Below are 24,303 nucleotides of genomic sequence, written 5' to 3' on the forward strand. Positions count from 1 at the left end.
AATTATGAAGGGCTCCTACATGGTTCAGCATGAATGCAAAAACTGGATAGGCAATCAGAGCGGAACCGAGAGAGAAGACAGCTTGGTAAAGGGCTGTTAGTGAAATCATTTATCATTAGTTTTTTAAAACATGTTTTCTAATTATAGTAGTGCACATCTGATGATACAGCTCTTTGTCAGTGCACAGTGCCCACAGAGCCAACCTAACTTCTTATATGGTGTTCAAAAGCTGGCCAGATGCTCTCCTAAAGAAGTGTGGCATCTGTCCCTGACTGTCCCAGACAAGCTCCTGCTGGCACCACGAATGTGTTTGGCTTGCAGCTCCAACCTGCACCGTGGTAGTTCAGGATCTCACGGATGTCTGTGAGGTTGCAGCTGGAAAGCAGGCGCTGGCTGGGGTGCAAAGACGGAGGTGATCAGTTCAGAGCTGGGTAAGGGGACTGTCGCCCTCACTGGAGTGTGAAGTGTGTGGGTACGTGATGCGAGTAAAGGGATGTACTAACACAAACCCACACAGCTTTTCATGCGTCCCCATGTGATCAGGAGCAATCACATGAAAAAGTGAAGAAAAACATCTTCTGGAAGTGCTCGGCGCAGTTTGGGTTGGTCATTAGCGGTGAGTCAGACATAGCCAGCTGGTCCCCCACGGTGCTCCAGGAGAAGCTCTACCAATCCCTATTCTCTCTGTCTCTTTGGGGGGAACAGTCTAGCCAGCCAATTTCCTACCACTTCCACATCTCATGGATGAATTTGGCATCAAGCTATCTTACAGTCGTGCCAGAAATCTTCCCCAGAGGGCAGTAAAACATCGCCTTGCTCTTCCATCATCAAAATAAATCAGTAAGTGCGCTCAAATTCCCAGCTTATTCTTCTCGTATTAAGCGCTGCTAAGTGAGATGGGCAAGTATGTTTAGAAAGTAAATGAACAGCTTGCCACATGAAGTAAAATCACAGCCTTTATTTCTCCAGGTATCTGTTACTCACATCATCAGGTCAGGTGCATCTCAAGTATTTTAAAGGGTTCCCCTCCACATGGGAGAAATCTGGGCAATTGGAATATGGTTTTGTCTGGAATGGAGCGGGGGGGAGAAAAGGGGTGGATGCAAATGGCCGCAAAACTTACAAGGACTATACTGGCAGTACAGATGGTTTAGAAGACTTCAGATGTTGGAGGGAAGACTGTATAACCCCAAAGCATAAAACATTTGGGAAAAAAATGCTATTTTGGAATAGGATGAAAAGTAACAGATTTTTGTGGCATTTTGAAATGAGTTAGAACCACTGGTGCAAGAGCTGCAGGGTTCTGTTTGAAGATAAGTTACTTAAAATATGTGATGCATTGCTGTCCTATAAACCTATGAAAAGTAATAGAATTTGTGCTCTACATAGAAAATCCTTCTTACTGTCATCAGTTAATTAATAATTATCTCTTTGATGCATATTATGACCTTCCAGTGAACTGTTTCTTCCCTTTCATGACCTGAAGCTTTATTTATTTATTTTTTTCCAAGACATGTAGTTAGCTCTGTAGCAACAAAATGCTTTGTTTACTTGCATCTTGAATACCTAATGTGCTGGGACAGAGCTGAAATGCACTGGAAAGAAAATGATGTAGGAGTGAGGAATAATGTGTGATCAGAATCAAGACCAGAGCCCCATTAGCACTGGGAAAGCTGCTGCAGTTTCCTCTGAGCTATCAGTCCCTTAGGCACCTTCTATCTATACAAGCTCTAATGAATATTGGCAGGCCCTACATATTAAATACATCCAGCTTCTGGATTTTATTCAGATCAGCACTCTTCAAAGCTGCACGTCTCTCAGCTGAAGGAAGTCCCTGATCTATTACGGGCTTGTCTGGTGCCTCTTTCACTCTTATCACCATGAAATCAGGACTTACATGGCTACCGTGGGAAGCTTGGAGCACGTCTTGCAAACACACACATCCATGACTGGGAAGGAAAAAGACAAGGTCAACAGAGTCCGGCTTGCTTCCTCCTCAGTTTCGTACACTTATATGCAGACCATTTATATCTACAAAGTCTCCAGTCTGTGCTGTCTCCTGCTTTTCTGTAATAGAATCATGAGAAGCCACTTTGACATGTGTATAATGGAGGCTTAATGGAGGCATTAGGATCACTGTTACTTGGGATGGGAATGACCATGACATTCCAGGAAAACAAGAAATGGAGACGGTGTGCCAACTCAACCGCCTTCCAGATGGAGATGGCGCAGTAGCATTCAAGGATTAGCACTGGATTACCTTGCCCCATCCTGCCTGCTCCAGTTGAGCTGGTCTGGCTTTGCTGATAAGTAAGTTTTTGATATTGAATAGAGACAGACCACAAAAGGTTTCCCTAAGTGCATTGACGAGGGGATATTACCACTGCAGCAAGACCGAGGCCATTTGGTGCCAACCGGATTTCCACACTGAGAATAAAATGAGGAAGTAATGTATTGTTTCCACTAAGTAGCAAATCAGCCTTTTAGTTCTTGTGGGCATTAAAGACAGAGTATTATCCTAATATTCAGGTTTATTTTTCACTAAAAACTTTTTCACTATTGTTCATGGCTTAAGTCATCTTCCTCTGCAATCTGCTTGAATGTCCAATGACCTTACAATGACATTTTGTTATTTTAAAGTCTTTCTTTTTTTCTTTCTTCTTCTTGCCCGCCATTATAAAATAACTAGCAAAAAGGGAAAAAGACTAACTTACTTTCTGTGCTGGGTGCAGATCTTGGGAAGTGCTTTCATTTGCATCATTTTGGGATGTCTGTATGCATTGTCTTCAGGACTAGACAAGGCAAATACTCTATGGTGAAGCTGCTACACAGACAGCATTGACAGCTGCAAACTGAAAAAAAAAATAAAAAAAGAAAATAATAAAAATAATTAAAAAAAAAAAAAAGGTTTGTAAAGCCTAGACTTTTCCAGATTGATAGCTGCCCAAGAAAGTAGAGAGTTTTTTGTTTTATTTTGTTTTGTTTCTTACGGTCTGCAGGAGCACAGCAATAAGACAACAGAGCTCTTGCACACTTGTATGCATCAGTGGTTTAATGAAGCATGTTGGACTTTTTAAAGTGATCCATTTCTGACAAAGAAATCTGCTGGCATCTGTTAGGATCTCTCTAAACAGAGAAACAAGACAGACAAGACACCGGCTTGCTAGGAAAGAACTTAAAGGACCCGTTTCTAAAGGAAATCACTGCAGCTATTGAAAGATGATAAAGAGTTTGTGAAGCAAGTGACATTCTGGTCAGCATCTGCCTAACCCCAACAGGGATCTCAGACCCCGGGGAGCATCCTTGTCCTGGTGGCATGCCACCTCTGCTCCCCCGCCCTGCCACTTCCCCAGCTGCAGCTTCCTGCAGCCTCCTGAAAGAGGCAGCATTGCTCTGCTGCTGTCAGTCACAGCACATAACAAATTTCCACAAGTGTCCGTGGCACCAGGATGCACAAACCCTGCTGGTTTTAGGTGGAACTTGTGCTGTCGTTTTGCAAGCTTTGGAAAATTTCCACCAGTGTCTATGCTAGAGCTGTATTACATTGCTGCTGTTTGGGAAAGCTCCCTGCAAACCGAACACCGGCATGGAAAGTTTGCTTTTGTGTGCTCCTTGGGAAGGCATACAGCCTTCCCAGCCCCACCACTTCTGTGTGTGCTTCATGCTTTTTGGTGGAGTATTCCTTTTCTGGTTGTCTTTGTTGTTGTTTCCTATCCCTTGTTGTTTTAATGTGCCCATTTATGGAATTGGGGCTTTCATAGAAAAATCCCAAAAATTGTTTGAACATGTGAACCTCTTGAGCCCAAAATTGTGGGAAACAAGGTAAAAACCCAACAAAAATTCTAATTAGTTTCAGAACTACTTGTGTTATTCTGCTTACAATTTGTACATTATGCAAAGCTTGGCAATGCTGATTCCACTCAGGGTGAAACACTGAAAATTTAACAATAATAAGCTATCTCCTGCTATCTTCTTTTTGAAAATATGTACAGAAAGCCGAGCAGCTGGATTTACAGCTCCCGGGCATGGCTGTACCTCCACAGAAGTCCTCTCCCACCTTGTGCAATATGCCTGAAGTCAGAAGGGGATCCAGTGGGATATCTTGCGGTGTGCATGTGCACTAAAGGCTGCCCACAAAGCAAATGTGAGGGGCTTTAGTGAGCATCCCCTCGTCTTTCCACCCCTCACAAGTGCAGCTGGGAGGACAGTCAGCACCATTGTCATCCACATTGGGTTTTCCATGTTGCTGCCCCCATCAATGCTCTGTTGAGGCTTTCAGGAGCAGGAATCAAATGTGGGCAGATGTGGTCCTGTTAGCTCATTATCTGATGGCATAGATAATGAGCTCAGGGGAAATCTAAGCACACTTAACAGTTATCACCCATTTGAGCTTGGTTCCCTCTGGATGCTACCAAACATTAGAAAGCAATCCAGGGGAATGGCAAGAGGTTTAAGTGAACATTTTGTTCTTGTTTTCGAACACGTCAACAGTTTTCTTGAGATAACTTGCATCTCTGTGGACTACATCCTTGAGAAAAAGCAGCTAGGTGGCTGGGTGTTGTTAACATACTTAAGGAACAGATTGCTTTCCCTTCCTTACCCTTCCAAAAATACCAGCCAGGAAGTTTAACTATGTGTTAGTAAGGGGCTGATGGTGCCAGCCTCTTTGTCGTTATTTTCAAGGTCACCTTTAATTGATCTCGCTCTTGCTTCATGTAGTTGCTCACATCATTTCCTTTTGATTCCCTCATTGTTGGGATTTCCATGCATTCCCGTGTTGTCCTTTGGTTAAACTGATTCCTGTTTACTTCCTCCCTTTCTGCTTGCGCCTCCTCCTCTTCTCCCCCTCTCTCCTGCTTGCTGTCTTTCTGCAGAACTCTCTAGTTCTCCAAAGCCTTATTTATTATTTCCCCATCCTGAAATATAGCCCACAGCCCCGACCTGCAGCTCCATGGATGAGATGCCCGCAGTTTTCCTAGCTAGCTTTTGGGAACATCTGTTTCACACAGCAGAAGATTACTCCTGCGTGGAGGAAGGCAGCTCAAAGACCTTGGCAGGAGCTGCAGTCCCAGCTGAAAGCAACCCGTGGTCTGTATTTCAGCTCTGCAGGAGGCTCCAGGCCTTTCACTGGGCAGGTTTGTGCCTGGCATGACAGTAAATCGTTGACTTGTCTCTGTGTGAGCCACAGGAAGACGCTGGTGTACACAGAAAGGTACAACTTAATGGTGTAGAGCCAGCAGCTCTCCTGCCTGTGGCTCTGGAGTGACAAAATAGCAGATCTGTCTTGCTTCTGAGAGAGGTGTTGGCTCCTGGCTTTGTCGAAGTTACAGCCCTCCTTGTCTGCTAGGGTAGGAACTGTATGTACACTGGGTGGATGCCGAGCTGCATGCTGTGAGAGCTGCGCAGAGCCAGATTTGGCATGACGTGCTGAGCCCTCAGGATTTCCACAGGAGTCTCAAGCAGCAGGAAAATGAGGTTGTAACCTACTCAAACTGCGCCTGTATGAAAACCTCTCTTGCTGAAAGTTAATAACTAGCAAATGTGCATGATGCAGAAGCAGACCGTGAGGTTTTCCAGTAAGCAAAAGAATCTGCTGGCAGTTTGCACAGCTCAGATTGCAGAGAAGACCTCAGTGGCTTCGCTAGTGGCAGTCATTAAATTGATACAATGAAGCCAGCAATAACTTCATTAAAAAAAAAAAAAAAAAAAAAAAGTCTTTTTTAACTACATTACTCATCTCCTTAGCAAAAATTGTTTAATGAGATGAGAACAGTCTGTGCCATCTCTTCAGCAGACCCAAAGTTGAAGTTCCTGGCGGGTTTGCTATCCCATGTCCCAGAGCACAGCCAGGTGCCTCTCTGCCGCAGCAGCAGCATCCTCTGGAATTCACCTTTCACGTGCTTTGCTGGAGGGAGTTTTCCCTGTAACATCAGTTGCTTTGGTTTCCTCTTCTTCCTTCCTGAGCCAAGGGCACACAGCCCAGTCTTTGCAGCAGCGGAAGCAGTGCCAGCCTAGCACAGCATCCCAAACTCTCTGGACAAGTGTTTTGCCAGCCCGTGGCACCTCCTGGACAATATCTACCACCGCCACACCCCTAGTGGAAAAAATGCTGGGGCACTGTAAATATTGCTGTTCGAAAGGCTGCAGGAGGCGAGTGCTCATTGCCTCGCAACAAGTCTGAGAAATTGTTTATTATAAATGGTACCTTGAAGCGCACGATTTGGGAAGCCCTCCTGCAGAGGAAGCCTGCACGTTTTCCAGGCACATCACAAGGTACTCTGGCCCTTCCCAGCCCTGTGACCCCCTACGCCGCATGCCTCCATGCCCTTCTTCAGCAGGGCAGAGCAATTTCCCCTTTGCTTCACTTGCCGATGCACTGCAAGCAGCCTGTGTCCTTTTGGAGAGTGAAAAGCTTACAGAGGAGGAAACAGCCATGCAGCCACCTGGCAGTGGGGACAAACACTTCCAGGAGCATGCAAGTCCTGCTGGACCCTGTCCCAAGGGTACTGGCTTGTGAAAACGGCCTTGTCTGGCCTGTGCAGCTGGGGCCAGGTTCCCTCCCATGGCTGAGAGTTGCCACAGCAGGACCCAGCAGCTCTTGGGCAAGCGTCTGGTGCTAAAACTGCTTCTCCTGAGACTGGTGTCAAAATCATTCTTGCGTCCCATCTCTTTACAGCTAACGCCAAGTTCCTCCAATAGAGTACACCTAGCTGCTGTACACAGCCACCAGACAGTTATTTGGAGCCCTTCTAATGGTAGGCAGATCTTTTGGGTGCTCCTCTTAACCAGGACTGGACCTTCTCTTGAGTGGACTGCCATTAAAGCGAGGGGATTTTTCTTGTGTGCTTTACACAAGGTAGAATACACAGGTTCCAGAGCAGAAGACAGTACCGCACATTTTTACCCAGCCTGTAGTGTATAAATTCCCCAAAGTCTTTGCAGGCTCTGGCCATCCTGGACAGGTAACAGTATGTGGCTCTGTGCTAAGTAACTGCAGTAGGACATGAGCAGGCCAAGAGTGTGTGGAAATAAATATGAGGCAAGTAGCTGGCTCGTAATTCATGGATTTTGTATGTTACCTGGTTTTTGGAACAATTACTGCATAAGCAGACAGGGTCACTGAAGTGCTTACTGGTGTGCGTCTGCTGATTTTGTGCAGTCACTGGGTGCGCCAGGACCGGGTGGGAAGTCAGCACAATGCCTCGAGATACATTATCGACTGTAAATGTGGCAGGAAATCATTAAAGATTTCCTTTGCTGTTCCCTGGGAAAAGGCTACCTCCAGGTTCCAGCAAATGCAGAGGACTCGTACTGCCAGGGCTGAGAAATCAAGAGAAAAATCACTCTAATAAGCTAATGTGTCAGCAGCTTCAGCAGAGAGCCCTCTGCTCCAGATGGCTCCTGTGCCCATGGATTCAGGGAGGTGATGTGAGGGCAAGATATGGGGGTCATGTGTCAAGGGGATTTCTGTAGCTCTCTTACTCCAGCCAGGCTCACCTGATCGTCACTGAGGCTCTTGGGAGCTAAGAGATCTGTGGACGCAGACAGATCTGAATCCCTTGTCTCTAAAGCTTTGTAAATCCCTATAGCTGAAATTAAATAGCTCCAGGAAGGAGATTCACAGATGCCGAACTCTCTTGGACCACCTGGCAGAAGACAATTTCTTACTGTGCAGAGGCAGTTGGAGAATGGGACAAGAGAGCAAGCAGTGAGGGACACCACTCCAGGCAGGTCAAGGCAAAGAGCCCTAGCATTTGTAGGGGCTCATTCAATAAAACTGTTTTAATGGTGATACGAAGAATTCACTTGACTCATCTCACTTGATGTGTGTGGTAGCTTTAACTTGTGTTGTTGCAGATAGCTCTGTCTTGAAAAACATTCATGTTTTACCAGAAATATGCTTCTGTCTTGTCTTTTTTCTGCATCTCAAAAACCAGCCTCTGGTCTACAAGACTCAAATGCTGTGTCAGCAGAGAAAAGGACTTGGGGAATTACTATGGAAATCTCATTTCTGGGCTATGCCTACAGGTGCAAGATTAAAATATATTAAAAAAAGTATCTGTACTAATTCTGTGAGGTTATTTAACTGCTGAAGAACTTAGTGTTCTGGGTAAAAACAAAGTCGTCATACTATGGTCAAGGGAAAAGAGCCAGATAGTTACATTCCACAGTGTTCATTTTCTCACTGGAAAAGATGAGCAGAGAAACAGACCTTTACTGTTTTTTTTTTCTTTATTTTTTCTTTTGTTCCTTTTTTCTTTTTTTTTTCCTTAAAAAAAAAAAAATATGAAAGGAAAAATTAGATGGTCAAACCTCCAGGTTTGAGTACCTGCAAAAATCCTACAAGCGCATCTGAAACAGCCGGTAGCCTGTTATGTCTAGCAGCTGCCAGTGTGCACCTGGCTCACAGTCCAGTTTTAAATATAGGGAGCAACTGGGACAGAAGAGAATATTTTGAAGGTTCCACTGAACTTGATCAAGATGTGTAGGAGGATTTTTTCCACTACTTGTTTTCTACATGCTATTTCAATTTAGGATGTTTGTTTCTTAAATGTGGAGCCTTGCTAACAAGCCTGCCAAGGATGATACAAGTTTCTATCCTGCTGAACCATTTTCTGGTTATTCTGTAATGAGCATATTATGTGTGTTAGAAATAACACACACACAATGTCAGAAATAAGCTGTCTCTCTTTTAAAAATTATCATTTATGGTCAGAATAGTTTTTCTTTCCCCATGGTGAAAACAGTCATGGAAAAGGCTGTAAGCATGCTGGAATTTCTTTTTCTTATTATTTTTTTTCCATTTCTTCTGAACTGTTAGCCCCTAAGATATTGTAAGTTGGCCTCCTTTGACTGAAAAATGTTTTGGGATGGAAGAGAGGCCACAAAACCTACTTCATTGCATCTGTCTTGCTGTACCATTGTAGCATACCAGGTATAAATCAGTAGTCCTTTTTCCTCTCACTGTTGATTAATGTACTCATTGAAATGGCCAGAAGAGTCTTCCTTATGTATGCATCTCACAAATGTGTCTTTGATTCTTTTTCCACAGGAGAAGAACAAAAACATAACTGAAAAACAAAGTCATATTCCTCCAGCAGGATTTCAAGGAGGAAAGCCTGCCTTCCTGCAAGGAAGTTCCCTACACACACACAGAAGCATTTCCCCAGGACTGGTGACACTGTTGTTCAGTCTTTCTCTTGCTAAGAGGGCTTCCACACAACTTTTCAACAATGAATTTCCTCCGGAGACGTCTCTCAGACAGTAGTTTTGTGGCAAATTTGCCCAATGGCTACATGATGGACTTGCAGCGCCCCGACAACTCCACAAGCTCCCCAGTTTCTCCTGCCATGGAGAGAAAGCACCCACAGCCACCGCAGCCCTCACAGTCTTCCTCTACTGGCACCAGCATCTTCAGCTCCATCTCCAGTGCCATGAAGCAAACCACACAAGCAGCTGCGGGACTCATTGATCACTCAACAAGCCCCACACCACCTGTGGCTCCAAAACCTAAGATCCTCCTGGTGATTGATGATGCACACACGGAGTGGTAAGTCATCACAGTACTCCTGCTGCCTTCAGCTCCACCATGTTTGGGGGATGAGAGGGATCTGGGAGGCTTATGGCATCTGCAGGGGGGGTACTCAGACACTTTCACATCTAGGTCACCAGTTCTCACTCCAGTTTGGTATCAGTCTGATGACCTGCATACATGGCAGAGTAGGCTTTCCGCAGATCTTGATTGAAAAGGTTCTCATTTGGCACTCATTGGCAAAAAAAGACTTGACAGTCACAATGTACAAGCACACATGGAGCACTGTTGGCTCAGCTGGCTTAGCTGAACTGGCACATTGAGCAATGGTCCTAAGAGATTGGAGCTGAAGGTGTTTTAATGACACGGACAGGGAGTTAGGCCTACTGTCTGTGCTACTCCTAGAAGTGAAAAGGAATGCTTCTCTCCAGCTCTCTCTTTCTCAGGCTTTTTCCTGGATGCAAATTCATACATAAATTAACAAAAAATAACCCAAGTCTACTACTACCAGTAGTAATGACTGGAGATCATTGGCTGGTCAAAAGCCCTTCACCTGTTTGTCATAGTGGTTATGGGCAAAAGGCTGTCATGCTCAGCTAAGTTTGCCTTTTTCATTCAGGTCTCTGTTTACAAACAGAAGTTTGGAAGTTTGTTTTCTGTGATATTTGGCAGCAGAGGACCCTTTCCAAAGAGTAGGACAACTGAAGTCTTCTGAAATGTTACAGAAGTGACTTACAGCTCATGGCGTGCTCCCTTTCAAAGTCTGCTGGTTTAGAAAGCTGGCGGAGAGACCTATTTTGGGGAAAATCCAGACCATGTTTTGAGGAGATGTTGATTGTTCTATCTGCCAGCTTGTCTCAACATAAAAAAGGAAAGGGTAACACACGCAAGGGGACTGTACTGAAGACTTGGAAGTGAAAGAAGTTGGGTTACCAGGTCTTGGCCAAGGGAGATTATTTTATTGCTCTTTTCATCCAACTCCACTCTTCAGGAAAGTGGTTGCCTTTGGTCTTCTCTGCTTTCTGATGAGAGGGGGGGACAAGGTGGGACCTGCCTCCCTGGGGATCTCTTCACAAAGCAAGATCCCTGCGCTCTGCTTTGCTCCCTTTGCTTCACTCAAAGGGGCAGTGACTGAGCACAACCAGGTCAGGCTGCTTTAGCCAGCTTCAAGTAGGAGAGAGGAAACAGCGGGGTTTTTCTCGAAGGAAAAACAACTTTTTTACCGTGGGAAAGTCCCTGATAAGGTGGTCTTTGTATCAAAAGTTTCACTAGCCTAGTGTCTTTTAGCACTTTAGCAGCGTGTTAATGCAAGATTGTTCAGTTGACAACACCACTCTGGTTCAATCCTGACCTCTCCTTCCTGGGTGCACCTGTCAGTCTCCCAGCAGGTTCACTGACCTCCGTCTCTGCTTCGCTTTTTGCAGTTCCTTGAAGATGCTGCCAGGTGGCAGTCCCTTAACATAGCATCCTCCAGCTGGGGATGGGAGTGCCTCTAATGCACGAGTCAAGCATCTGGAGCTTAGCCGATGCTGCTTAGTCCAAACACTGTAATCAGAGAGGAAAGCCCTAGCTCGAAGGCCAATAAGTTTTTTTTCCTTGAGATTAATGGTGCTGAAGGTAGTCCGGGCTGGGAAGAAAATGGGGAGGGGTTGGACTTCTTTGCAATGTTTTCATGGTTTAAAATACACATTGCATTCAAATCCCTGACTTTATATCTCCCAGCTGCTGGTCTGTCATGCAGATTTGTGCTCTGCAAACTGCAGAGCCCAAGGAGCAGCAGCTGGGAGTTATAAAGAGGAGGTAAGGCTACCCGTGCTGTCTTCACTCCTCTGCTTGTGTGTAAGCTCTCTGTGCATCCTCCTGTCTTGGCTATACCCCTGTTGTCTGTAACTCAACAGTTTCTACAAATGATGGAGGACCCTTTTCACTCCTCCCAGAAATCTGCCTCTATCCAGGCCTACAGATATCAAATAATGCTGCTGGCAAAGGCTCCCTGCTTTCACTATGTGTCTAAGGTTGTGAGGACACTGATCAAAATCAGGATATGCATTTATCACAGTATCATGGCATACATATAACATGAAAACTGAGGAAACAGTATTACCAACCCTTGTCTAGCATGACACATGCTTAGCCTAGAGTGTCTCCCAGCCTAATGGTACCGTGGTATTTTCTGAGAGAATACGAGTGCAACCACTCCAGTAGGCCATGAGTGCTACTTGCAGTTGATTCTCACATCTCCAGGAAATTCAGTGAGCCCTGACACCAACACTGGAAAACAGTGCCTCTGTGGATGTTTATTCTTGGTAACGTACTTCTAGGCAATGCCAGTTATCTTCTTGGTCTCAGCCAGCGTGTTAGGTGAGCTCAAGCTGACCAGCCTGAGGTCAATGGCAGCAGCATTTGCCTTGCAAGAGTACATCTAAAGGAGCTGGTAATCTGGAGATTCTGGCTGTCCAGCCTGCATCATGTACAGAAACAACCTCAGAATCTGAAGTGTGGGCAACAACAACCTATTGTTTTTTTCAGTGCTGGTGATTTGGGGTTTGGAAGAAGCATCATGTCTGCAATGCGTTTCTCTTCCACCCACTCTGGTTCTTGCTACTTCTGAAACCAAATTTGGTTTTCAAGAAAGGGTCATTTCCTTTTCTTTTTGAACTAGTTAACTTAACTAGAAAAGATCCCCAAGAGCTAACTACTGAAGAGCTACCCTTATTTTAAGGGGAGGGGGCTTCCTCCCCCACAGAAAGTTACAAAGGGTTTACAACAAGGACTAGCTTGTTCACAGACAGGAAGAATGAGAGACGATGGAATCTGCCATTTGATTTATCTTCTCTAAATGAAAACACTTTCTCATAATTGGAGACTGTAGCATTATTGCCAAGCCAGACATTAATTTATCATCACTGTTTGTATTACAGCAGAGACAAAGAGCTGCAATTATGGATTGGGACGAGGTGTTGCACAAGTGCATGACGAAATGATCTAACAACCAAAATAGGCATGCGCATGTTGAAGGCACTTTAAAGTGACAAATGGCAATCCTATCTATTTTTAAGGAGCTACTCTGTCTCTGATGGCACAGAACAGCACTCTACTTATCTTGGAGACGTAGAGGAAGTGAAAAACACCCATGGGAATCCATGCTCTGTCTTCCTCCATAAAATCCTTGCCACTCCTGGCATGTAGTATGCTCTGGTTTATTCCAAAGACAAAGTACTATAAAAATAATGTGAACTCCACAGAATACAATCAGCTGCTTTCTGCATTAGCAGCAGTAAAAGAAAGGTACATTCTATTAAAAGCAAGGGAACTCACCCAGCTTTCTGCTGAAGTGGCAATGTTTTGACAAATTTTCCATCTTACTCCAAGGCCCTGCTCTAGCACATTGCAAGGAAGCACAGAGTTAATCTACCACATGCAGGATGTGCACAAGAGGAAAGCACTATCTGTATGGCTCCCTCATGCTCGTGGCTTTGACAGAGAGCTCTCAGAGGCAACACAGAAGCCACACATCGACATGCGATGGAAAAGCTCTGTTTCTCTTCAGTGATTAATGGTGCACTCCTCAGACAGGTACCTCCACACAGAGAATGAGGGTGCTACCTGTGGGCTGGGAAAGTAGTAACTGTGCCTTGGGTGACTTCTGAAAATGGGTCCACAAACCACCGACAGCAGCTTCCAGAAAAAGGGAGCTCAGACACGAATATATACACACATGTGCACACACGTGCATGCAAACACACAGCTTAAGGGAGTGAGACCATGAGAAAAGGGGATGGCAGGACTCCATGTAACAGCAGAAGGGCCAACTCTGGCAGCCTGACCTCAGCCAGGAGAAAAACATCCCACCTCTGGCAACTTCTTCGCCCAAAGCACTGTTAAGTAAAATCATGCTCTTGCAGGGCTGAATGTCTCAGCAGATCAAGCAGGATTTAGAATTGTGAATTGTTAACGCACCTCCTCTGTGAAAGCGCTCAGTTTCTGAGCCTAATGCTTCATATTTAAACAGCTTATTTGGGAAGTGATCAAGCACAGCTAAGGTTCCCATTAACAACATATGCTAAAAACATTGCTTTTTGGACCAGACAGCATAACAAAGTTGTTCTTGTTGCATTTGTTAGTTATCTTTGTTGCACTTGTGAAATATCTCGTGACAATGGCATGTGTTGTCTGAATTTCAGGCTTTTTCAATTGTTAACAGTGGTTATGCTGTCTTGCACAAAATGCATGTGCCCTATGTGAGGGAGCTGTATATGCTAGGATTGTGCCATATGTCACCAAAAGAAAGAGACTGAGAATATTTTAAGAGACACAAAATTGTATTTTTTCCTATTTAATTTACAGCCAGATTTGCCTGAACATATTGTCTCCAAAAATTTAAAAATTATGGAAGAGAAAAACTATGATTAACACTGAATTAAATCCTCTTAATACATCTGAAATGGCTCTTTGTATAATAATAATGTCATGCTTCAGGTCTAATTATGGGCTGACCTGACAGGATTACTGTTTTTCACTGGATGGAGGAGATTATCAGCCTTTTTCATTAAAATAAAGCTATTTTTACTCTGATAGTATATGATAATATTGATAATACTGAGCCTTAAATATGTCATTTGTCCAAAAATATAGCTCTTCTCATAGAGAATTTTAGTAATTTGGGACTTTTTAAGCCCCCCCTTTTTTTTTTTGAAGGAATGGCTTTTCAAAAGTATTCCATGAATGTCATCATGAGTCATTTCATGCTTTCAGTAGGCTGAAGATGATATACGAAAGCTCACTTTCAGAGAAATATTCCTGTACTTAACTCACTGAAATATAATGGGAATTTATGGACTAGCTTTTCAATTTGGACTTCATTACCATTTATCATTATTATTATTATTCAGAGTTGATACTGCAAGCTTGACCTCAGGAATTTGCTGGTTAAATTACAAAGGTTTGTAATTCCTGGTAAGAAACCCACAGTCAACTAATATTGTGGTAACCGACTATAATTACGAATTTGCCTTTATTATACAAGGATAACGTTCTAAAGCTTCATAATTTCTGTGCAACTATGAAGATATAATTTGAAAAAACTTACAAGTGAAATTTATGTTTTCACAAATCTGGATAAAAGCCTTACATTTTCACTATTTATCCATAGATACCCAGAATTCGATATTACCATTCCTATAATCTATGTCAAGTGTGACTTGAGGGCTGAGCTCCATTTTAGGGAAAGTGGAGGCATGCTTGTGTTCAGTGATGTGTGTGTCTGTTTGAGTACGTCTGTGCACTTGGAAGCAGCATGAAGATTTTCAAAATTAGACATATTCCCTAGCATACAGGCATAGCGGTGAGAAGGAGGTAAGCCTGTCAGAGGTATTCAATAAATCACATTTATCACATCGCTTTTCAATCTGTTTTAGGTATATCACCATCATGTCTGCCTGTATTTTTGTCCTGCATATGTAAAGCAACTTGGGATCTAGTCCTCCTGCGTGAAAGGTGATACAGAAATGTAAAGGATTAGTATCATTACAAAAATAGACACAAGGAATATGGAAAACATTCCCCACCAGGTTATAAATATGCTAATGCAAGTCAAATCTGGGACCTTAATTGCTTTACCAGAGTTCCTATAAATGCACAGAATTTAACCTCAGAATGTCCTGCCTAGTCCCGTACATTTTTTTTTTTTTTAAAAAAAAAAAAGGCTCAGATGTGTTTCTCAAGGCTTGCAAGCCAGATTTCTTCTGCTTGAAAGCCAGCAGCCCTGCCTCAGCTTTGGTGCGAGTTAGCCTGCTTTCCCCACTCCTAAAGTTCAGAGAGGTCAGAAGTGGGCTTCCATTCCAAGGAGGAACCGGGACAAAGCATTGCACAATCCTCAGCAAAATGACACCCCTCGCAAACAGCTCCAGGCCATACCCTCTAGATTTAGCAACATGAAAGTGTGCCAGCAATGTACTATTTTGAATAATATGCAAAATAAACTCGCTGCCTCGCGTTGTGCTTAAAGCACGCCTCCCCCTTCCCCAGCTCTTTGTGGCCAAGAGGAATGTGACCGCAATGCCGGCCCTTCAGAGGGTAGCCTGGGGGGGCGGATCGGACCTACAGCGAAGTGTCCTTCCTATCCTGACAGCTGGAAGAAATACAAAAAGCCGTGCCCAAAAGCCTTGCACTCACTCGTGCTTCTTCTCTTGGGTAGCTGCGTTGATTACCCCTGTTTCGTGAGCAGGAGGTGGCACAGGAAGATGCTGGGGGGGCAGCATTATGTGGGACTCCGCAGTTCCCTGAATAGGAAGAATGCCCTGAATGGTGGTGTCTGCGATCACTAAAAGTGCTGGTGGTTTGCCAGCCCAGGTCTCCCCCGAAAACAGGCTTTCGGTTCCGTTTGTCAACTTCTAGCCCTGAGAGAAAGGGAGGACTCACAAAAGAAAACTTAAAAAGCCATTCTCCCTTCCTGCCCCCAGATTTCCCTTTCTGTGTGTGTTCAAGCCAAGAAAATTCTTCCATCCCTGCAGCGTGGGACCTGGGGCCTCGTAAAGAACCTCTTCGTGAGGACTTCCTTTGTCCAAAAAAGAGCCAACCCTCTACCATCATCACAGCTTGATACAAACCTCTTGAGGAGCAGGCACAGAGGCATTTCTCCTTCCCATAGTGTGATCCCATAACTAAGCCTCGGGGGTTGTTTTACAGTAACCAGAGCAGGCCGGGCTTGTGGTTGTTCCGAGAAGGTAACAGAGGACGTCTGTTCCCACTGACTCGGCATCTGACCTCGGGCGCTAAGGACGTACCTGCTGAGCTGGCTCTTGGCTGGGTGGTTCCAGCAGCCCCGGCGGTGACAGCAGGAAGAGCAAGTTAATGTCACCTCAGGGTGCAGCAGTGCTGCATCCCAGGCTGGCGCTGAAATGTCCATGGAGCTCCTGGAAAAGTATTATTGTATTTAGGAGCCCAGAATTTAGATGTACCTTTTGGTCCTTCCCTTCCCACCTGTAAAATGGGGGTCCCCTTTCCTTCTCTGATCTTGCCTCTGGGCTTTTTAATCTCTAGTTCAGACCTTGTTGTCTGAGATGTCGAAACACACATCCCTCATGCTTATCTATCATTTTTAACATCCTGAACAACCCCCCTAGGGTTTATTAGGTACTCCTACAAAACAAAAAACAGCTACCAATTAGTCCGTCCCACACCTGATCGGAGTGTAAAGGTCTCTGGGCTGTAGCAGATGTGGACAAGAGCTCAAGTAACTTACAGACCCCAGCACTCGTGGAGTGATTTTTCTCTTCCCTATGCCCAGGGCAGTCAGGACTTGACCATCTCAGAAGTCCTTCCTGCTTGCAGCTGGGAACTGCAAAACTGGGGATAAGTGGTGAGGGCTGGCCCCAAAAGGAAAACCTCCCCTGTTTTTACCCCTGAAGAAAAAAGGGCACAAATGCATCTCGTCTCCCTCCTCCCCTCCCCACTGCCTTTACAGCCTGTTGGGGGCTGGGGGGGGTCGCGGCATTCCAGCGGCTGCTGGCCAGTATCCTGGAAACTGCCTCCTTTTTCCCAGTCCCAGCCCCTTTTATGAAGGAGACAATGCGGACATACAGTGAGTGCCTTGTGCATCACTTGGGCCCCAGGCCCTTTGACACGGGGATTTGGTACAGTGGCCAACCCCCGCCCTCCCTCCGTGAGGTGCCCCCACACCCAATTCCAAGGGTTTTAGCCTGGCCTTTCTTAGGCCGGTCCAGAAAGAAACGACGTGCCTTATTTTCCCAAGGGGCTTGAGATAAATATTTGCAATGCAGTTCCAAGGGAAATAATTCAGATAATCCCAGAATTTATCCACTGATCCTTTTTAGTTTATTTACCGATGTCTTTTCTTCACCCCTTTCTCCGTCTTTTGCCCACTCCCTCGAGCTCCAGGTGAGAAGCAGTTTCCATCCAAAGAGTGGCTTTCCTTTCTTTGCTGCTTGTGTCTTGTTCCAGAGGCACAAACTCAGAGGGTGCAGAGGAATTTGCTATCACAATATCTCAGTGCCCCTCTTGGCATGCTCACCGTGACTCTGAGCCTGTTTCTGGGAAGCAGGAACAAACCTGCTCCTGAGTTTGTAGCTCAAGGCTTCTGTCAAACAGCGATGCCCCAGAAGGTGCCTGGCCTGATTCACATCACAGGGGACTGGGGCTCAGGCTTAATGCTTATTTGCTCATCTAGTTACTCCAAGACATGCTACCAGCAATTGCAATGACATTTGTTACATCAGCTCCATAGCAGTCTCTTATAGGATACTTTGAGCTATATTCTCTTGATCTCTTCCTATCCTGAAAAATTAGTTAATGCAGAAGCCATTTTATAGGATACCCTGAGGAAGTCCCATGAATTTAATACAAGATACCAGCCTGTCTTCAAAGCTGTGTCATGTGTCATAACCTCGGCTTCACTCAGCGAACAGAGCTGTGGGAATAGCTGGAAGCCCCAGTGCCATGCAGAGGGGTTGCTGCTCTCATGCCATGTTTCCAGGTTGACCCCAGCGTGCGTACCCACAACTTTTCCTCCCCTGGGTCCGGGGACACACAAGGCTTTGATGGTGACATGGTGCCATCTGGGGGACCGAATCCCTGTGTCTGCAGACTATGGGCATGGGAGCAGGGGGGCACATGGATTTTTGCAGCCTTCTTATGGCTGCAGTATGCGTTACCCTGCTCACAGGTGAGTTACACCAGAGGGATAAAATTTACTGCTGGTATTCAAGTGTCTTACAGATCTGATTGAAGCTTTGCATCAGTGCTCACATGCCTTGCTCAGGAGGATGCTTCACAGATACCTAAGTCAATAATGTTATGCATGGATTTTCAATGAATTCTCTTTTATGTAGGTAGTTTGAGGTGAATTGATCATAACCATCATTTTTTTATTATTATTATTTTTTCCCTGCTGCTGTTCAGGACACACTCTGTATCTGGCTGAAAAATAGCTTATATTCTTCCTCTAGCCATGGTCCCTGAGGCAGACTGGGGACTGTTTCACGGCAGCTCTGGAAAACAAGCCTTTTTATTCTTTCCAAATTACTTCATAAGTAGAGGCATCAGGTTTCCTGTGGCCCTGTAACCACGTCAGGGCTGAGACAGAAAGCAGAAGTTATGCTTGTCTGGTGCCCTTGCACCCACAAAACCTATCCCTTTCCAGGGTGTGCAGCTTCCTTGTTGCAAGGAGAGAGGGGTTCAAGGAAAGGTCTTCCCCTGGGGGCCAGGGCAGACCTTTGGCTGTTTATTATGGTGCTTCCTCTCTCCCAGCTGGTGTGGCCACATTTAAACACAATTCCTAGCGCTGCCAATCCCACCCAAGAACTGTTCTTGAGCGTGGCCCTGCAGTTTTCATCAATCACAACATGTTTACATGCTAATTTGCTGAGATCACAGCAAGTGCACCACCCCATCTACACCCTGCATTGCCAAATTATAAGGCAGTGCTGTGCCAGCTTCAACGTCTGACATGCTTTAAAACAAAGAGCACTGCAGGCTGCCCAGGAGAGGGGTGGGCTTGTGTGGCTGGTGTCCCAAGCTGGGAGTGCTGTGGGACAGCCCCCATCCTGGGTGATGAGCTGCTCCGCCTGTTGCTGGTGGTTGGCTGTGGTTGAGGTAAATGGGGGCACTCTGAGGCTCCTTAGAAAGGATTTGAGCTGGGTCTTGTGGGAGAGGCTCATGGCTGCATTACAAGCTGCCTAGATAACCCCACAGCAAGTCACATTCCTGGGAATAGGTCTGGAGGAGCCCACCACCTAGAAGCTCAGGTTGATCCGGAGAAGAGAACATTCTCAGATGTCTCACCTGCAAAAAAAATGCCCTTCTTTCTCCTGCATCCCCATCAGAGCGGTGTTATTTCTTTCCTCTATCCGTTGTGCACTGTACTCTTGTAGGTAGGGATCAGAAACCATTTCGTGTGCTGTGCAGTACTGGCCAAAAGATGTTCCCCCTTGCCATGGTGGCATCATGATGTTTTCACAGCATCAGCAACGATTCCAGTTTAATTTCAAGGACTCCAGGGTGAGGCTAAAACCATTTTTCATTTCAGCATGATAGCCTTCACTGCCCAGGGGCTCTGGAACACCAAGTGCGAATTGAAAACATCACTCCATCCATTTCAGAGATGTTTTCAGAAAGAAGTGTTTCATTCTTACCCTGGGCTGTGTCAAAATGATGGGCTGACCAAAATATTTGGCTGCAAATTGCTTAGCACCTGTAGTCTTTAGGGACACTTAGAGCAGGTTAACCCTCCTGGGGGCTGTCTTTGAAAGAAAGTGACATATTGTGCTGTTAAAATTACCTGAGACATGGGATGGGGCAACCTGCATGGAAGGAGGGATAAGGAGAGGTCACGCAGCATCTAACTTGAGGATGTCACTCCAATGAATCCTTGTGCTGGATGTGCCCTCTGTGTGCATACCCATGAGCAGAGCCAGTGTTGTTGAGATGAGAGAGAGGATTTTTTAACTGTGTTGAGGGTAATTTCCTGGACTAGGCAGTGGAAGCCTCTTTGCTCCATCTGTACCGGGCTGAAGACCATGGCTAATCACACTTCATTACAAGCTGAAGCAAAGCAGCACCAAGGAGTCTGTAACCAGCTGGTCAGCAAAGCAGAGAGGCCATAGAGGGAGGAAGTGTGTTTCATAAATGTGGGTAAGGAGTATATATTACGACTGTGCTGGGAATAAAAACAAGCTTGTAACAGTGAGTAGCACGCCTCAAATTTCAGACCAGTTCCTGTGGGCCCACTTAAAGCTTATTCCAGTTTTTGAGAAGTTGCTGGTTCCAGCAATATCCCCCATGGTTAGGAGCAAGGAATGTTGCCAGACTCAGCCATACCTCTAGAAACACAACGGAATTATTAAGCACATTTAGCGTTCCTGTTTATCATTACAGGTGTGATGTCTCAGCCTGTCTGTTGAGTTGCTTTTTTTCATGCAACACGTAAAGTCAAAAGAGGGGAAAATGTGGTCGGAGCTCTGCTTGTCGTACTGGACAGGGGTTGTTTGAGCCATTTAGTCTTGGTCACACCTGGCTGTTACAGCATCCCTCACCAACATCCACGCAGAGGTCTTATTAGCACCACACTGATGGATGGGCTGTCTGGGAAGGGAAGCATGATACAGCCCGCAGATGCCCTCATTACAGCCAAGCAGAAAACTTAAGGCATTTTTTATTATTATTATTTCTTAATAAAGTAAAACCTTTTGACTTGGTTTGAGCCAGGATCACAAAACAAAACAACTTTTTTATTTACATTTCACATTGCTGGAGGAGGGGAGAATTCAGCTGAAAACTGGTGTGTTTCAGCCATGGGGAAAATTGCCTTCCTACTGTCTCTCCTCTTTTATTGGAACAAATAGACACATAGTAAAAATGTGAGCCAGCTTCTTTTTTTGCTAATACTATAAAATAGGGAGCAAAGCCGGCTTCCCCTCATTTTCCTTTACTTCTTTATTCTGTCCTGTCTGTGCCAATTGGAAACAGAACTCAGAGAGTTACTTTGTCTCTGGAAATAGCTCTTGAAGGGCTTAACTGTGTTTTCAGTGCTTTCCAAATAGAAGAGCATTTTGGAACCGACATGATCTTCCTGAAATTTTAGGGGGGTCTGAGAAAATAATTTAAGTTCATGTTTTCTTCTATGAAGTCTGTTTGATGAAGGGAATAAATTGAGGGAAATATTCACAGGGGAAATTCTATTGGCAATTTCCCTGCTGACTAATCAATATAAAAAGCTTCATGTGCAAATATGGATAAAAAGGCTAAAATTGCCTGCCCTTTTCCTATGCTGTCTTCTCCAGCACAACTGCCAGCTTTTCCCTCCCTGAAAGTGCTCTGTGGTCTATCTAGCTTAGGCAGCTAGGAGCAGAGGTGCTGGAAGGTGCAAAGCAATGGTCCTTCTTGTGACATTGCTCAGTTCCAAACCAAACATGGTTTCTTGGTTCAGGAGATCCTACATTCATGGCACTGTAGATGCATATACTATTTCTCTAAATTAATAGCAGAAAGACAAACGATGGAAAAGCAAATCTTTAGGGAGAGAGCATGAGAAAAAGCTTTACAAGTACTTCTGCTGTGATGATAAAGATCCTTGCTCAACATCAGGAGAAAAAGTTTCTGATGGCATGCCATACGTTGCACTCCTTCTTTTGCAGAATAAAGGTTGTGCATTAAAGAAGATTAGCAAAGAATCATTGATTAGAGTTGTTGCTCTGGAAAAGATTAGGAGAACATTTGGTTTTCAGCTTGAAAATAAAATGAAACAGTCACAAGCTTTGAAGGAACTTTCCGGTGTGGTTTTCATCGGGCTTGGCAGGTTCCTCCTGGAGAACAGAAAGCTGAAAGAAAACAGGAATTAGGAAAACATGCTGTGACCCGGATAGGAATTCTTCAGTGAAACGGAACTGCAGAAGCAAAATAGCATGCAATAAGAGCCCCAGACCTTTAACCATGCCCATGTCTCTCATTTCTTGTGCAGGGCCAAATATTTCCAAGGGAAGAAGGTGAATGGAGAATTCGATATTCGCGTGGAACAGGTCAGTGACAACTGAATGTGGTTGTAAGAAATGTGTGTGGACAGGGCTGAGGTCTCAGCAACAATCTGTGGATGTTCTTCGGGAGAAGAAAGGAACTGGAGATGGGTTTTAATATTTGTCCATTTTAGAACATTATGGAAGACATAAGTGAAAATACCAATTTCCTCTCTCCCTGCCCTTGCAGAATCAGTCACTATTTCACCTTAAAATTAAGTTTTCTATTCTGAAGATGGAACAATCATTTCTTCCATTGGAAGATTATCTCACAGATCCGTATGTGTGCCTAAAAGGTGCAAAGGCAGTATACCACAGTGCATGTTGGTGATGTTATATTCCGCATGTGAGCTATAGAAGTTTTCTGACTCATCCTGATTTGAGCCTAAAATCTTTGATTTTCATATCATAGAATCATAGAATATCCTGAGTTGGAAGGGACCCATAAGGATCATCAAGTCCAACTCCTCGCACCGCACAGGTCTACCCAAAAGTTTAGATCACGTGACTAAGTGCACAGTCCAATCTCTTCTTAAATTCAGACAGGCTTGGTGCAGTGACTGCTTCACTGGGGAGCCTGTTCCAGTGCGCAACCACCCTTTCAGTGAAGAACCTCCTCCTGATGTCTAGTCTAAACTTCCCCTGCCTCAGCTTAACCCCGTTCCCGTGGGTCCTATCACTGGTGTTTGTGGAGGTCACCCCCCTCTCCACTCCCCCTCACAAGGAAGTTGTAGACTGCGATGAGGTCTCCCCTCAGTCTCCTCTTCTCCAGGCTGAACAGGCCCAGTGACTTCAGCCACTCCTCATATGTCTTCCCCTCCAGGCCCTTCACCATCTTCATCGCCCTCCTCTGGACACTCTCCACAGTTTAATGTCCTTTTTGTACTATGGTGCCCAGAACTGCACACAGTACTCAAGGTGAGGCCGCACCAGCGCAGAGTAGAGCAGGACGATCACTTCCCTCGACCGACTAGCAATGCCTTGCTTGATACACCCCAGAACACAGCTGGCCCTCCTGGCTGCCAGGGCACACTGCTGGCTCATGTTCAGCTTGCTGTCAACCATGACCCCCAGATCCCTCCCTGTGGGGCTGCTCTGCAGCGTCTCATTGCCCAGCCTGTATGTATAGCCAGGGTTGTCCCATCCCAGGTGCAGGACCTGGCACTTGCTTTTGTTAAACGTCATGTGGCTGGTGATCGTCCAGCTCTCCAACCTGTCCAGATCTCTCTGCAAGGCCTTTCCACCCTCATCCGAGTCCACAACTCCTCCAAGTTTGGTGTCGTCAGCAAATTTGCTCAAAACACCTTCTAGTCCTATATCCAAATCATTTATAAAAACATTGAAGAGGACTGGCCCTAAAATGGAGCCTTGAGGGACCCCCACTAGTGACCATCTGCCAGCCAGAAGTGGCCCTATTTAAGACAACACTTTGAGCCCTGCCCGTCAGCCAATTGCTTACCCATCATATGATGTTTTTGTTAAGTTGTATGCTGGACATTTTGTCCAGTAGGATCCTATGGGAAACCGTGTCAAAAGCCTTGCTGAAGTCCAAAAAGATCACATCAGCTGGTTTCCCTTGGTCAACTAGACGGGTGATCTTATCGTAAAAGGAAATCAGATTTGTTAGGCAGGACCTACCCCTCATGAACCCATGTTGGTTGGAACCAGTGACTGAATTGTCCCCCAGGTGCACTTCAATAACTTCAAGAATCATCTTCTCCATAATTTTACCAGGCACTGACATGAAACTGACAGGCCTGTAATCGCTAGGGTCTTCTTTCTTACTCTTCTTCAAAATTGGCACAACAATTGCCAGCTTCCAGTCTACCGGGACCTCTCCAGATTCCCAAGACCACTGAAAAATAATGGAGAGAGGTCCCACAATGACATCAGCCAGCTCTTTAAGCACCCTGGGATGAATCCCATCCTTACCCATGGAGATATGTGGATCCAGGTGGAGCAGCAAATCCTGCACATGTTCAGGATCGATTGGGAGTTTATCATTCCCGTTGTCACGGTCCTCCAGCTGAGGGCACTCTGGGTCCCGAAGCCCATCATAGGGCTTCAATTGGTCAGGTCCAGGCCTCGATCACGAGCCCATCTCTATGTGGCATCCCTCCCCAGATGTCCTGATATCCCCATCCTTCTGCATTACCCACCAGGTATACCCTGGTCCTTGGGCGAAGACAATCCCACAAGTGGGTTTGCCTTTTCCCAAGGCAGGAGCAACCCACACCGCTTTCC

General features: G+C 45.3%; 1 protein-coding gene across 1 annotated transcript in view; it reads left to right on the plus strand.

Moving 5' to 3' along the window:
• SYN3 (synapsin III) overlaps nucleotides 1–24,303 on the plus strand; it is a 199,969-nt gene that overhangs the window by 11,486 nt on the left and 164,180 nt on the right. The window contains exons 2-3 of the mRNA XM_035340631.1: nucleotides 9,053–9,550; nucleotides 22,008–22,065. Coding sequence (XP_035196522.1) covers nucleotides 9,234–9,550; nucleotides 22,008–22,065 — 375 coding nt within the window. The 5' untranslated portion in view covers nucleotides 9,053–9,233. The remainder of the gene's footprint in view (nucleotides 1–9,052; nucleotides 9,551–22,007; nucleotides 22,066–24,303) is intronic.

This window comes from Oxyura jamaicensis, chromosome 1 (genome assembly GCF_011077185.1).
Source record: "Oxyura jamaicensis isolate SHBP4307 breed ruddy duck chromosome 1, BPBGC_Ojam_1.0, whole genome shotgun sequence".
Lineage (NCBI taxonomy): Eukaryota > Metazoa > Chordata > Aves > Anseriformes > Anatidae > Oxyura > Oxyura jamaicensis.